This window comes from Lonchura striata, chromosome 31 (genome assembly GCF_046129695.1).
Source record: "Lonchura striata isolate bLonStr1 chromosome 31, bLonStr1.mat, whole genome shotgun sequence".
Classification (NCBI taxonomy): Eukaryota; Metazoa; Chordata; class Aves; order Passeriformes; family Estrildidae; genus Lonchura; species Lonchura striata.
This window is the reverse complement of record NC_134633.1, coordinates 6,088,545-6,104,013: the sequence shown is the minus strand read 5'-3', so window position 1 is coordinate 6,104,013 and position 15,469 is coordinate 6,088,545. Positions and strand designations below refer to the sequence as shown.

Here is a 15,469-nt window from a genome sequence, read left to right as displayed (position 1 = left end):
GACACCCCAAAGGGACCCCCCGCCCCCCACCCAAAATTCGGGGTGCTTCAGGTGTCAGCACCTTCCTCGGAGCCCGAGCAGATGGGGTTCATGTTCCACAGGGTCTGCATGAAGGAGGCGTCCACCTGGAGCTCCCCGGAGGCCGTGGACAGGTGCTGGGACAGGTGGGACACGGGGGTGGCATGGGTGACACGGGTGACACAGGTGACACAGGTGTCCCAGGTGTCTCAGGTGTCCCAGGTGTCCCCAGGTGTCTCAGGTGTCCCAGGTGGCACGGGTGACATGGGTGACACAGGTGTCCCAGGTGTCCCAGGTGTCTCAGGTGTCCCAGGTGTCCCCAGGTGTCTCAGGTGTCCCAGGTGGCACGGGTGACATGGGTGACACAGGTGTCCCAGGTGTCCCAGATGTCCCCAGGTGTCCCAGGTGTCTCAGGTGTCCCAGGTGTCCCCAGGTGTCTCAGGTGTCCCAGATGGCACGGGTGACATGGGTGACACAGGTGTCCCAGGTATCCCCAGGTGTCCCCAGGTGTCTCAGGTGTCCCAGGTGTCCCCAGGTGTCTCAGGTGTCCCAGGTGGCACGGGTGACATGGGTGACACAGGTGTCCCAGGTGTCTCAGGTGTCCCAGGTATCCCCAGGTGTCCCCAGGTGTCTCAGGTGTCCCAGGTGGCACAGGTGACATGGGTGACACAGGTGTCCCAGGTGTCCCCAGGTGTCCCCAGGTGTCTCAGGTGTCCCCGTGTCCCCAGGTGTCTCAGGTGTCCCAGGTGGCACGGGTGACATGGGTGACACAGGTGTCCCAGGTGTCCCAGGTGTCTCAGGTGTCCCAGGTGTCCCCAGGTGTCTCAGGTGTCCCAGGTGGCACGGGTGACATGGGTGACACAGGTGTCCCAGGTGTCCCAGGTGTTCCCAGGTGTCTCAGGTGTCCCGGGTGTCCCCAGGTGTCTCAGGTGTCCCAGGTGGCACGGGTGACATGGGTGACACAGGTGTCCCAGGTGTCCCAGGTGTCCCGGGTGTCCCCAGGTGTCTCAGGTGTCCCCAGGTGTCTCAGGTGTCCCAGGTGGCACGGGTGACATGGGTGACACAGGTGTCCCAGGTATCCCCAGGTGTCCCAGGTGTCCCAGGTGTCCCAGGTGTCCCCAGGTGTCCCAGGTGGCACAGGTGACACAGGTGTCCCCAGGTATCCCCAGGTGTCCCAGGTGTCCCAGGTGTCCCAGGTGTCCCCAGGTGTCCCAGGTGGCACAGGTGACACAGGTGTCCCCAGGTGTCCCCAGGTGTCCCAGGTGTCCCAGGTGTCCCAGGTGTCCCAAGATGTCTCAGGTGTCCCAGGTGGCACGGGTGACATGGGTGACACAGGTGTCCCAGGTATCCCCAGGTGTCCCAGGTGTCTCAGGTGTCCCAGGTGTCCCCAGGTGTCTCAGGTGTCCCAGGTGGCACGGGTGACATGGGTGACACAGGTGTCCCAGGTGTCCCCAGGTGTCCCCCCATGTCCCCAGGTGTCCCCAGGTGTCCCCCCATGTCCCCAGGTGTCCCAGGTATCCCCAGGTGTCCCCAGGTGTCCCGGGTGTCCCAGGTGTCCCCCCATGTCCCCAGGTGTCCCCAGGTGTCCCAGCTCTCACCAGGTATCTCTCCGAGGACACGCTGACCAGGATCAGCTCAGGGGATCCCTGTGTCCCCCCATGTCCCCCCATGTCCCCCCATGTCCCCAGGTGTCCCCAGGTGTCCCCCCATGTCCCCAGGTGTCCCAGGTGTCCCCAGGTGTCCCCCCATGTCCCCAGGTGTCCCAGGTATCCCCAGGTGTCCCAGGTGTCCCCAGGTGTCACAGGTGTCCCCAGGTGTCCCAGGTGTCCCAGCTCTCACCAGGTATCTCTCGGAGGACACGCTGACCAGGATCAGCTCAGGGGATCCCCGTGTCCCCCCATGTCCCCAGGTGTCCCAGGTATCCCCAGGTGTCCCCAGGTGTCCCGGGTGTCCCAGGTGTCCCCCCATGTCCCCAGGTGTCCCAGGTGTCCCCAGGTGTCCCAGATGTCCCAGGTGTCCCCAGGTGTCCCCAGGTGTCCCCCCATGTCCCCAGGTGTCCCCCCATGTCCCAGGTGTCACAGGTGTCCCCAGGTGTCCCCAGGTGTCCCAGGTGTCCCAGCTCTCACCAGGTATCTCTCCGAGGACACGCTGACCAGGATCAGGTCGTCTCCCACCCGAACCTTCTCCCCCTCCGAGCGCTGCTTGGACGCCGGGTGCATGGTCCACCAGCACGCCTCACCTGGGGAGGGGGCGCACCCCAAATCAGCACCCCAAAAACCCCCCAAAAAAACCCCAAACCTGGGGGGCACCCCAAGAACCCTCGGGGTCCCCCCACCTCACCTGGGGAGGGGGCGCACCCCAAATCAGCACCCCAAAAACCCCAAAAAAAACCCCCAAACCTGGGGGGCACCCCAAGAACCCTCGGGGTCCCCCCGCCTCACCTGGGGAGGGGGCGCACCCCAAATCAGCACCCCAAAAAATCCCCAAACCTGGGGGGCACCCCAAGAACCCTCGGGGTCCCCCCGCCTCACCTGGGGAGGGGGCGCACCCCAAATCAGCACCCCAAAAAATCCCCAAACCTGGGGGGCACCCCAAGAACCCTCGGGGTCCCCCCGCCTCACCTGGGGAGGGGGCGCACCCCAAATCAGCACCCCAAAAAAACCCCAAACCTGGGGGGCACCCCAAGAACCCTCGGGGTCCCCCCGCCTCACCTGGGGAGGGGGCGCACCCCAAATCAGCACCCCAAAAACCCCAAACCTGGGGGGCACCCCGAGAACCCTCGGGGTCCCCCCGCCTCACCTGGGGAGGGGGCGCACCCCAAATCAGCACCCCCAAAAAACCCCAAACCTGGGGGGCACCCCAAGAACCCTCGGGGTCCCCCCGCCTCACCTGGGGAGGGGGCGCACCCCAAATCAGCACCCCAAAAACCCCCCAAACCTGGGGGACACCCCAAGAACCCTCGGGGTCCCCCCGCCTCACCTGGGGAGGGGGCGCACCCCAAATCAGCACCCCAAAAAAACCCCAAACCTGGGGGGCACCCCAAGAACCCTCGGGGTCCCCCCGCCTCACCTGAGGAGGGGGCGCACCCCAAATCAGCACCCCAAAAAAACCCCAAACCTGGGGGGCACCCCAAAAACCCTCGGGGTCCCCCCACCTTTACCTGCTGCGTCCTTCTGCAGCCCCACGTCGAAGGCCAGCTTGTCGGTCACCGAGCGCGAGGTGGTCAGGCAGCTCAGGTACTGGGGGGGACACGCGGTTATGGGGGGGGTCCCCAAATCCCCCCGGGGTCCCCAAATCCCCCCGAGCCCCCCAAACTCCTCGCGGCACCCCCAAAATCCCCCCAAAACCCCCCCAAACTCACCATGCCGCTGTGTGAGTGCCTCAGCAGGATGGCGTGGCCGTAGAGCAGCGTCCGGTGACCCCCACCCTGAGAGGACTTGGGGGGCACAGGGGGGGGTCAAGGAGGGGACCCCAAAACCCCCTGAGGCCTCCTGGACCCCCCAAAAAAACCTCCTTGCACCCCATAAAAATCCCCTGTGGGCTCCATGGTGCAGATACAGCTCCTTGTGCATCGCTGCGCCCTTGTTTTGGGGTCTCCTCTTTATTTTGGGGTGTCCCCCCTTGTTTTGGGGTCTCTCCCTTTGTTTTGGGGTATCTCCCCATGTTTTGGGGTGTCTCCCCTTGTTTTGGGGTATCTCCCCTTGTTTTGGGGTCTCCTCTTTATTTTGGGGTGTCTCCCCTTGTTTTGGGGTCTCTCCCTTTGTTTTGGGGTATCTCCTCATGTTTTGGGGTGTCTCCCCTTGTTTTGGGGTATCTCCCCTTGTTTTGGGGTCTCCTCTTTATTTTGGGGTGTTTCCCCTTGTTTTGGGGTCTCTCCCTTTGTTTTGGGGTATCTCCTCATGTTTTGGGGTATCTCCCCTTGTTTTGGGGTCTCTCCCCTCTTTATTTTGGGGTGTCCCTCCTTGTTTTGGGGCCTCTCCCCTTGTTTTGGGGTGTCTCCCCTTGTTTTGGGGTCTCCTCTTTATTTTGGGGTGTCTCCCCTTGTTTTGGGGTCTCTCCCCTTGTTTCGGGGTATTTCCCCTTGTTTTGGGGCCTCTCCCCTTGTTTTGGGGTGTCTCCCCTTGTTTTGGGGCCTCTCCCCTTGTTTTGGGGTCTCCCCCATGTTTTGGGGGGTCTCCCCCATGTTTTGGGGTTCCCCGTGTTGGGGTCTCCTGTGCATTGCATCCCCTCGTTTTGGGGTGCACCGTGCCTTGGACCCCCCCTCCTGTCGGGGTCCCCCTCATGGTGGGATCCCCCCAAATTGGGGACTCCCCTGATTTTGGGGTCCCCAATTTTAGGGTCCCATTCCCCATTGGGGTCACCCCATGTTGAGATCCTCAATTTTGGGGTCACCCCACTGAAAACCCCACAAATTTGGGGGTCCCACGTTTGGGATCCCCTTAGTATTGAGGGTCTCCCATTTTTGGGGGGCCCTCCCGTATTGAGGTTTCCCCCAATTTGGGATCCCAAATTTCAGGGCACCCCCAAACCGAGATCCCAAATTTCGGGGTCACCCCCATATTGAGGTTTCCCCCAACCTGGGATCCCAAAGTTTGGGGTCACCCCACATCTGCATCCCCGATTTTTTGGGATCCCCTCATTTGGGGTTCCCCCCAGTGAATTTGGGATCCCCCCCTTTTTGAGTTCCCCCAAATTGGGATCCCAAATTTCGGGGTCACCCCATATCTGACTCCCAAATTTTTGGGATCCCAGTGGATTTGGGATCCCCCCTTTTTGGGATCCCCTTTTTTGGGGTCTCCCCATGCTCATGGGGGGATTTGAGATCCCTCTTTTAGGGATCCCCTTTTTTTGGGATCCCCTTTTTGGGATCATCCTTTTTCGGGATCCCTTTTGGGATCCCCTTTTTGGGGTCTCCCCATGCTCATGGAGGGATTTGGGATCCCCCTTTTTGGGGTCCCCCTTTTTGGGATCCCTCTTTTTTGGGATGCCATTTTTTGGGGTCCCCTTTTTGGGATCCCTCTTTTTTGGGATGCCATTTTTTGGGATCCCCCTTTTTGGGATCCCTCTTTTTGGGGTCCCCCTTTTTGGGATCCCTCTTTTTTGGGATGCCATTTTTTGGGGTCCCCCTTTTTTGGGATCCCTCTTTTTGGGATCCCCCTTTTTGGGATCCCTCTTTTTTGGGATCTCATTTTTTGGGATCCCCCTTTTTGGGGTCCCCCCATGCTCCTCCCACCCGCGCTCACACTTTGGGGTCCATGCGGAATTTGGGGGGGCTGTGGATGGGATGGGACTGGGGGCACACCCGGACCCCTGGGTCCATGCGGGATGGGCAGAGCCCCCCAAAATTTGGGGGGGGTGGTGAGGAGGAGGAGGAGGAAGAGGAGGAGGAGGAGGAGCGTGATGAAGGTGAGGATGAGGATTTGGGGTCACCACACCGCAGTGGCACCTACCCACTTATCCAGATCGACCCCCTGGGTGGGCGGGGGGAGAGAAGAGGGGGGTCACGGGGGGGCTGCGACCCCCCCAAAAACACTGGGGACCCCCCCCCAAAAAAACCCCACCCAGAAAAGCACCCCAAAAACTCCTCCAGGAACCCACAGGGTCCTAAACATCCCCAAAAAGGACCCCAAAAACTCCTCAAGATCCTAAACCCCCCAAAAACTCCTCCAGGAACCCACAGGATCCTAAACATCCCCAAAAAGGACCCCAAAAACTCCTCAAGATCCTAAACCCCCCAAAAACTCCTCCAGGAACCCACAGGATCCTAAACATCCCCAAAAAGGACCCCAAAAACTCCTCCAGGAACCCACAGGATCCTAAATTCCCCAAAAAGGACCCCAAAAACTCCTCCAGGAACCCACAGGATCCTAAACATCCCCAAAAAGGACCCCAAAAACTCCTCCAGGAACCCACAGGATCCTAAATTCCCCAAAAAGGACCCCAAAAACTCCTCCAGGAACCCACAGGATCCTAAATTCCCCAAAAAGGACCCCAAAAACCCCTCAGGATCCAAAACCCCCCAAAAACTCCTCCAGGAACCCACAGGATCCTACACATCCCCAAAAAGGACCCCAAAAACTCCTCAGGATCCTAAACCCCCCAAAAACTCCTCCAGGAACCCTCAGGATCCTAAATTCCCCAAAAAGGACCCCAAAAACTCCTCAAGATCCTAAACCCCCCAAAAACTCCTCCAGGAACCCCTCAGGATCCTAAATTCCCCCAAAACAGCCCCAAAATCTCCTCCAGGAAACCCTCAGGATCCAAAACCCCCCAAAAACTCTTCCAGGAGCCCCACAGGAACCTAAACCTCCCAAAAACTCCTCCAGGAACCCCTCAGGATCCTAAATTCCCCAAAAATTACCCCAAAAACTCCTCCAGGAACCCCTCAACCCCCCAAAAGGTCCCCAAAGCGCCTCTAGTGCCCCCCAGATCCCCCCGGGGACCCCCAGATCCCCTGTGGGACCCCAGACCCACCCTGAGGGCCCCCAAATCCCCTCTTAAGGACCTCCAACCACCTCCAGCGTCCTGTGGGACCCCCAAATCCCCTCTTAGAGACCCCAAAGCACCTCTAGTGCCCCCCAGATCCCCTCGGGGACCCCCAGATCCCCCCAGGGACCCCAGACCCACCTTTAGTGTCCCTCAAATCCCTGGTGGAACCCCAGACCCACCTCGAGGGCCCCCAAATCCCCTCTTAAGGACCTCCAACCACCTCCAGTGCCCTGTGGGACCCCCAAATCCCCTCTTAGAGACCCCAAAGCGCCTCTCCTGCCCCCCAGATCCCCCCGGGGACCCCAGACCCACCTCGAGGGCCCCCAAATCCCCTCTTAAGGACCCCAAAGTACCTCTAGTGCCCCCCAGATCCCCCCAGGGACCCCAGACCCACCTCTAGTGTCCCTCAAATCCCTGGTGGAACCCCAGACCCACCTCGGGGGACCCCCAAATCCCCTTTAAGGACCCCCAAATCCCCTCTTAAGGACCCCCAAATCCCCTCTTAAGGACCTCCAACCACCTCCAGTGCCCTGTGGGACCCCCAAATCCCCTCTTAGAGACCCCAAAGCGCCTCTAGTGCCCCCCAGATCCCCTCGGGGACCCCCAAATCCCCTCTTAAGGACCCCAAAGCGCCTCTAGTGCCCCCCAGATCCCCCCGGGGACCCCCAAATCCCTGGTGGGACCCCAGACCCACCTTTAGTGTCCCTCAAATCCCAGACCCATCCCTCTTAAGGACCCCCAAATCCCCTCTTAAGGACCCCCAAATCCCCTCTTAAGGACCTCCAACCACCTCCAGTGCCCTGTGGGACCCCCAAATCCCCTCTTAAGGACCCCAAAGCACCTCTCGTGCCCCCCAGATCCCCTCGGGGACCCCCAGATCCCCCCGGGGACCCCAGACCCACCTCGCTGCCGATCTCGGAGCTGTTGGCCAGCATCTCCTGCAGCGCCCGCACCGACAGCGACTGCTCCAGCACGAAGCAGCACACGGCCAGGTCGGGGGGGACATTCTGGGGACAAAGCTGGGGTCAGGGGTCGCGGGGGACATTCTGGGGGGACACCGGGGGGTCAGGGGTCGTGGGGGACCCTCCCTCAGCCACCCCAAAGCTCAGGGGTTCCCCCCAGACCCCACCTCTGGCTGTCCAAACCCTCCCTCAGAGCCCCCCAAAACCCCTCCGGATTTGAGGTCCCCGCAGCCTCTCGGGCCCTTGGCCGAATTTTGGGGGTCCTCGCAGAATTTTGGGGGTCCCACCCCGAATTTGGGGGGTCTCACCTGTGCGTTGGAGGTGGGCTCCAGCGAGCACAGGCGGTTCCCAAAGCCCTCGACCGACAGGCAGAGCTTGAGCTGCTCCTTCAGCAGCGTCGTGGTGCACTGCAGGACCACCTCGTCGTCCTGGGGGGAAATGGGGGGTCAGCACCCCAAAATATCCCCAAAATATCCCCAAAATATCCCCAAAATAACCCCCAGAAATCCAAAATATCCCCAGAAAACCAACAATTCAAAAAAAACCTCTGCCCTGTGGGGTGGGGTGGCACTGCAGGACCACCTCGTCGTCCTGGGGGGAAATGGGGGGTCAGCACCCCAAAATATCCCCAAAATATCCCCAAAATATCCCCAGAACCCCAAAATGGCCACCAGAAATCCAAAATATCCCCAGAAAACCAAAAAATCAAAAAAAAACCCAAAAAACTCTGCCCTGTGGGGTGGGGTGGCACTGCAGGACCACCTCGTCGTCCTGGGGGGAAATGGGGGTTCAGCACCCCAAAATATTCCCAAAATATCCCCAAAATACTCCAAAATAACCCCCTGAACCCCAAAAGGGCCACCAGAAATCCAAAATATCTCCAGAAAACCAACAATTCAAAAAAAACCTCTGCCCTGTGGGGTGGGGTGGGGTGGCACTGCAGGACCACCTCGTCGTCCTGGGGGGAAATGGGGGGTCAGCACCCCAAAATATCCCCAAAATATCCCCAAAATAACCCCCAGAACCCCAAAATGGCCACCAGAAATCCAAAATATCCCCAGAAAACCAAAAAATCAAAATAAAACCCCAAAAAAACTCTGCCCTGTGGGGTGGGGTGGCACTGCAGGACCACCTCGTCGTCCTGGGGGGAAATGGGGGGTCAGCACCCCGAAATATCCCCAAAATATCCCCAAAATACTCCAAAATATCCCCAAAATACTCCAAAATATCTCCCAGAACCCCAAAATAGCCACCAGAAATCCAAAATATCCCCAGAAAACCAAAAAATCAAAAAAACCTCTGCCCTTTGGGGTGGGGTGGCACTGCAGAACCACCTCGTCGTCCTGGGGGGAAATGGGGGTCAGCACCCCAAAATATCCCCAAAATATCCCCAAAATATCCCCAAAATATCTCCCAGAACCCCCAATATGACTGCAGGACCACCTCGTTGTCCTGGGGGGAATGGGGGTTCAGCACCCCAAAATATCCCCAAAATATCCCCAAAATATCCCCAAAATAACCCCCAGAACCCCAAAATGGCCACCAGAAATCCAAAATATCCCCAGAAAACCAAAAAATCAAAATAAAACCCCAAAAAAACTCTGCCCTGTGGGGTGGGGTGGCACTGCAGGACCACCTCGTCGTCCTGGGGGAAATGGGGGGTCAGCACCCCAAAATATCCCCAAAATATCCCCAAAATATCCCCAAAATAATCCCCAAAACCCGCAAAATAGCCACCAGAAATCCAAAATATCTCCAGAAAACCAACAATTCAAAAAAAACCTCTGCCCTGTGGGGTGGGGTGGCACTGGAGGACCACCTCGTCGTCCTGGGGGGAAATGGGGGGTCAGCACCCCAAAATATCCCCAAAATATCCCCAAAATACTCCAAAATAATCCCCAAAACCCCAAAATAGCCACCAGAAACCCAAAATATCCCCAGAAAACCAAAAAATAAAAAAAAAAAAACCAAAAAAACCCTGCCCTGTGGGGTGGGGTGGCACTGCAGAACCACCTCGTCGTCCTGGGGGGAAATGGGGGGTCAGCACCCCAAAATATCCCCAAAATATCCCCAAAATAACCCCCAGAACCCCAAAATAGCCACCAGAAATCCAAAATATCTCCAGAAAACCAACAATTCAAAAAAAACCTCTGCCCTGTGGGGTGGGGTGGCACTGCAGGACCACCTCGTCGTCCTGGGGGGAAATGGGGGTTCAGCACCCCAAAATATCCCCAAAATATCCCCAAAATATCCCCAAAATAACCCCCAGAACCCCCAAAATGACTGCAGGACCACCTCATCATCCTGGGGGGTCAGCACCCCAAAATATCCCCCCCAAAAAACCCCGAATCCCAAAATATTCCCCCAAAGTCCCAAAATATCCTCGGAATTCAAAAATATTTCCCCAAAACCCGCAAAATATCCCCAAAAAAATCTCCAGAATCCCAAAATAGCCGCAGGAAACCAAAATATCCCCCGGAACCCCCAAATCAGGACCCCCTGGGTGACCCCAGACCCTTTTTGGGGGGTCAGGACCCCCTGGGTGCCCCCAGACCCTTTTTGGGGGGGTCACGATCCCCTGGGTGCCCCCAGACCCTTTTTGGGGGGGTCACGATCCCCTGGGTGACCCCCAGACCCTTTTTGGGGGGGTCAGGACCCCCTGGGTGACCCCCGACCCTTTTTTGGGGGGGTCAGGACCCCCTGGGTGACCCCAGACCCTTTTGGGGGGTCAGGACCCTCTGGGTGACCCCCAGACCCTTTTTTGGGGGGTCAGGACCCCCTGGGTGACCCCAGACCCTTTTTGGGGGGTCAGGACACCCTGGGTGACCCCAGACCCTTTTTTTGGGGGGTCGGGACCCTCTGGGTGCCCCCAGACCCTTTTTGGGGGGTCACGACCCCCTGGGTGCCCCCAGACCTTTTTGGGGGGGTCAGGACCCTCTGGCTGACCCCAGACCCTTTTTGGGGGGGTCAGGACCCCCTGGGTGCCCCCCAGACCCTTTTTGGGGGGGTCAGGACACCCTGGGTGACCCCAGACCCTTTTTGGGGGACTCACGACCCTCGGGGTGCTCCCAAATTTCACGGGGGGTGTCAGGACCCCCTGGGTGCCCCCAGACCCTTTTTGGGGGGTCACGACCCCCTGGGTGACCCCAGACCCTTTTTGGGAGGGGTCAGGACCCCCTGGGTGACCCCAGACCCTTTTTTGGGGTGTCAGGACCCCCTGGGTGACCCCAGACCCTTTTTTGGGGGGTCAGGACCCCCTGGGTGCCCCCAGACCCTTTTTGGGGGGGTCAGGACCCCCTGGGTGCCCTCAGACCCTTTTTTGGGGGGGTCAGGACCCTCTGGGTGCCCCCAGACCTTTTTTGGGGTGGTCAGGACCCCCTGGGTGACCCCAGACCCTTTTTTGGGGGGTCAGGACCCCCTGGGTGCCCTCAGACCCTTTTTTGGGGGGGTCAGGACCCCCTGGGTGACCCCAGACCCTTTTTTGGGGGGGTCAGGACACCCTGGGTGTCCCCCAGACCCTTTTTTGGGGGGTCAGGACCCCCTGGGTGCCCTCAGACCCTTTTTTGGGGGGGTCAGGACCCCCTGGGTGACCCCAGACCCTTTTTGGGGGGGTCAGGACCCCCTGGGTGACCCCAGACCCTTTTTTGGGGGGTCAGGACCCCCTGGGTGACCCCAGACCCTTTTTGGGGGGGTCAGGACCCTCTGGGTGTCCCCCAGACCCTTTTTGGGGGGGTCACGACCCTTAGGGTGCCCCCAGACCCTTTTTGGGGGGTCACGACCCCCTGGGTGACCCCAGACCCTTTTTTGGGGGGGTCAGGACCCCCTGGGTGACCCCAGACCCTTTTTGGGGGGGGTCAGGACCCCCTGGGTGCCCCCAGACCCTTTTTGGGAGGGGTCACGACCCTTAGGGTGCCCCCAGACCCTTTTTGGGGGGGTCAGGACCCTCTGTGTGCCCCCAGACCCTTTTTGGGGGGGTCAGGACCCTCTGTGTGCCCCCAGACCCTTTTTGGGGGGTCACGACCCTCGGGGTGCCCCCAGACCCTTTTTTGGGGGGTCACGACCCCCTGGGTGCCCCCAGACCCTTTTTGGGGGGGTCAGGACCCCCCTCCCCCCCCCAGGAGTTCAGCTCCCCCTCCCCCTCCCCCACCTGCTCCCATCACTCGGGGCCCCCCCGAAATTTGGGGGGGTGGGGGAGGGGCGGATTCCACCCGCGGGCCGAGGATGCCACGGGGGGGGGAGGGGCGGCTCCGTGACTCAGTTTCCCCCTCCCCAAACCCCCCCCCCCCCAACTCCCCCCAAAATCTGCTGAGCTCAGCATTTCCCCCCCCCTCCCCCACCCACCACCAAGGTCACCCCTTTGCCCCCTCCCCACCCCCCCCCAAGTCTCATTTTGAGGCCAAACTGGGAGAAACTGGGACAGAGCAACTGGGACGCCCCTCCCCCCACCCACCCCCCCCCTCCGACCCCCCTGGGGGGGATCTGGTGTCGCCCCTCCCCCACCAGCAGCTGCTCCCCCCCTCCCCCCCCCGTGTTGCTTTTTTGGGAGCCCGGGACAGGTGGGGGGAGGGGTGGGGTGACCCCCCCCCCCTTCCCAGTGCTCCTCCCAGTTCATCCCAGTTCATCCCAGCAGCCCCAGTACCTCCCAGTAGCCCCAGTTTCCCTCCCCAGTTCATCCCAGTATCTCCCAGTATCCCCAGTTTCCCTCCCCAGTTCATCCCAGTTCATCCCAGCAGCCCCAGTACCTCCCAGTATCCCCAGTTTCCCTCCCCAGTCTCCCAAGTACTCCCAGTTCATCCCAGTATCTCCCAGTATCCCCAGTATCCCTCCCCAGTTCATCCCAGTACCTCCCAGTATCCCCAGTTTCCCTCCCCAGTCTCCCAAGTACTCCCAGTTCATCCCAGTATCTCCCAGTAGCCGCAGTTTCCCTCCCCAGTTCATCCCAGTTCCTATCCCAGTATCCCCAGTTTCCCTCCCCAGTTCATCCCAGTATCTCCCAGTATTCCCAGTTTCCCTCCCCAGTTCATCCCAGTATCTCCCAGTAGCCGCAGTTTCCCTCCCCAGTACATCCCAGTATCCCCAGTTTCCCTCCCCAGTCTCCCCAGTACCTCCCAGTATCCCCAGTTTCCCTCCCCAGTTCATCCCAGTATCTCCCAGTTCCTATCCCAGTATCTCCCAGTATCCCTCCTCACTTCATCCCAGTAACTCCCAGTATCCCCAGTTTCCCTCCTCAGTTCATCCCAGTATTTCCCAGTATCCCCAGTTTCCCTCCCCAGTATCTCCCAGTATCCCCAGTTTCCCTCCCCAGTATCTCCCAGTATCCCCAGTTTCCCTCCCCAGTTCATCCCAGTATCCCCAGTTTCCCTCCCCAGTCTCCCCAATACTCTCAGTACTCCCAGTCCCCCTCCCAGTATCTCCCAGTTCTCCCAGTTTCCTCTCCCAGCCCCCCGGTTTCCTCTTCCAGTATCTCCCAATATTCCCCCCAATTTCTCCCAGTTTCCCTTCCCAGCTCCCCCAGTATCCCCAGTTCTGCTCCCCCAAATTCCCCCAGTTTCCTCTCCCAGTTCCTCCAGTTTCCCTTCCCAGTTCTCCCAGTATTCCCCGCCAATTTCTCCCAGTTTCCTCCCAGTTCTCCCAGTTTCCCCTGCTGATCCCCTCCCAGTATCTCCCAGTATCCCCCCAATTTCCCCTCCCAGTATGTCCCACTATTCCCCCCAGTTCCCTCCCAGATTCCCGCCGGTACTCCCAGTTTCCCCTCCCAGTATCTCCCAGTATCCCACTTAATTTCTCCCAGTTTCCCCTCCTGATCCCCTCCCAGTATCTCCCAGTATCCCCCCCAATTTCTCCCAGTTTCCTCCCAGTTTCCCCTCCTGATCCCCTCCCAGTATCTCCCAGTATCCCCCCCAATTTCTCCCAGTTTCCCCTCCTGATCCCCTCCCAGTATCTCCCAGTATCCCCCCTAATTTCTCCCAGTTTCCTCCCAGTTTCCCCTCCTGATCCCCTCCCAGTATCTCCCAGTATCCCCCCTAATTTCTCCCAGTTTCCTCCCACTTTCCCCTCCTGATCCCCTCCCAGTATCTCCCAGTATCCCCCCCAATTTCTCCCAGTATCTCCCAGTTTCCCCTCCTGATCCCCTCCCAGTATCTCCCAGTATCCCCCCCAATTTCTCCCAGTATCTCCCAGTTTCCCCTCCTGATCCCCTCCCAGTATCTCCCAGTATCCCCCCCAATTTCTCCCAGTATCTCCCAGTTTCCCCTCCTGATCCCCTCCCAGTATCTCCCAGTATCCCCCCCCAATTTCTCCCAGTTTCTTCCCAGTTCTCCCAGTATCTCCTAGTATTCCCCCCCCAGTTTCCTCCCAGTTTCCTCCCAGTTTCCTCCCAGTGCTCCCAGTCTCCCCAGTTTCTCACCGTGCGCAGGAACTGCACATCGTCCTCGCCTTCCCCCTCAGCCATCGCCGCGGGGGTTTTGGGGGTCCCGGGTGGGTTTTGGGGGGTCCCAGGTGCGGTTCGGGGGGTCCCGGGTGGGTTTTGGGGGGTCCCAGGTGCGGTTCGGGGGGTCCCGGGTGGGTTTTGGGAGGTCCCAGGTGCGGTTCGGGGGGTCCCGGGTGGATTTTGGGGGGTCCCAGGTGCGGTTCGGGGGGTCCCGGGTGGGTTTTGGGGGGTCCCAGGTGCGGTTCGGGGGGTCCCGGGTGGGTTTTGGGGGGTCCCAGGTGCGATTCGGGGGGTCCCGGGTGGGTTTTGGGGGGTCCGGTGGAATCTGGGGGTCCCTGGATGAAGTTTTGGGGGTCCCGGGGGGGTTTTGGGGGTCCCTGGATGAAGTTTTGGGGGTCCCGGGGAGGTTTTGGGGGTCCCTGGATGAAGTTCTGGGGGTCCCGGGGGGTTTTGGGGGTTCCTGGATGAAGTTTTGGGGGTCCCGGGGGGGGTTTGGGGGTCCCTGGATGAAGTTTTGGGGGTCCCGGATGAAATTTTGGGGGTCCCGTCCCCCCCCCCGCGGGTGTCGCCGGTCGTGTCCCCCCGGTGTCGCGAGGGCTGGCGGCGACACCTGCGGCCCCTCCCCGCCCGTGACGTGACGGGGGAGGGTCCCGGGGAGGGGGCGGGAAACTGAGGCACGGAATTCCCCCGTGTCACCTGCAGGGGGAAACTGAGGCACGGACCTTTCCCCATGTCAGCTGCAGGGGGAAACTGAGGCACGGACCTTTCCCCATGTCAGCTGCAGGGGGAAACTGAGGCACGGACCTTTCCCCATTTCAGCTGCAGGGGGAAACTGAGGCACGGACCTTTCCCCATGTCAGCTGCAGGGGGAAACTGAGGCACGGAATTCCTCCCCCTGTCAGCTGCCGGGGGAAACTGAGGCACGGAATTCCTCCCCATGTCAGCTGCAGGGGGAAACTGAGGCACGGAATTCCTCCCCATGTCAGCTGCAGGGGGAAACTGAGGCACGGAATTCCTTCCACATGTCAGCTGCAGGGGGAAACTGAGGCACGGAATTCCCCATTGTCAGCTGCAGGGGGAAACTGAGGCACGGAATTCCTCCCCATGTCAGCTGCAGGGAGAAACTGAGGCACGGAATTCCTCCCTTTGACACCTGCAGGGGGAAACTGAGGCACGGAATTCCTCCCTTTGTCAGCTGCAGGGGGAAACTGAGGCACGGAATTCTTCCCCATGTCAGCTGCAGGGAGAAACTGAGGCACGGACCTTTCCCCATGTCAGCTGCAGGGGGAAACTGAGGCACGGAATTCCTTCCCTTTGTCAGCTGCAGGGGGAAACTGAGGCACGGAATTCCTCCCTTTGACACCTGCAGGGGGAAACTGAGGCACGGAATTCCTTCCCTTTGTCACCTGCAGGGGGAAACTGAGGCACGGAATTCCTCCCCATGTCAGCTGCAGGGGGAAACTGAGGCACGGACCTTTCCCCATGTCAGCTGCAGGGGGAAACTGAGGCACGGAATTCCTTCCCTTTGTCAGCTGCAGGGGGAAACTGAGGCACGGAATTCCTCCCTTTG

General features: G+C 60.0%; 1 protein-coding gene across 1 annotated transcript in view; it reads right to left on the bottom strand.

Annotated features, from left to right (window-relative positions):
• The window catches only part of LOC110481838 (ryanodine receptor 1-like), a 154,014-nt gene extending 140,071 nt beyond the window's left edge, over positions 1 to 13,943 (bottom strand). Inside the window, 7 exon segments of the mRNA XM_077789130.1 lie at positions 62 to 155; positions 2,145 to 2,257; positions 3,179 to 3,257; positions 3,380 to 3,454; positions 7,410 to 7,514; positions 7,778 to 7,897; positions 13,876 to 13,943. Of these exon segments, the coding sequence (XP_077645256.1) occupies positions 62 to 155; positions 2,145 to 2,257; positions 3,179 to 3,257; positions 3,380 to 3,454; positions 7,410 to 7,514; positions 7,778 to 7,897; positions 13,876 to 13,920 (631 nt within the window). The 5' untranslated portion in view covers positions 13,921 to 13,943.
• Positions 13,944 to 15,469: the final 1,526 nt, after the last annotated feature.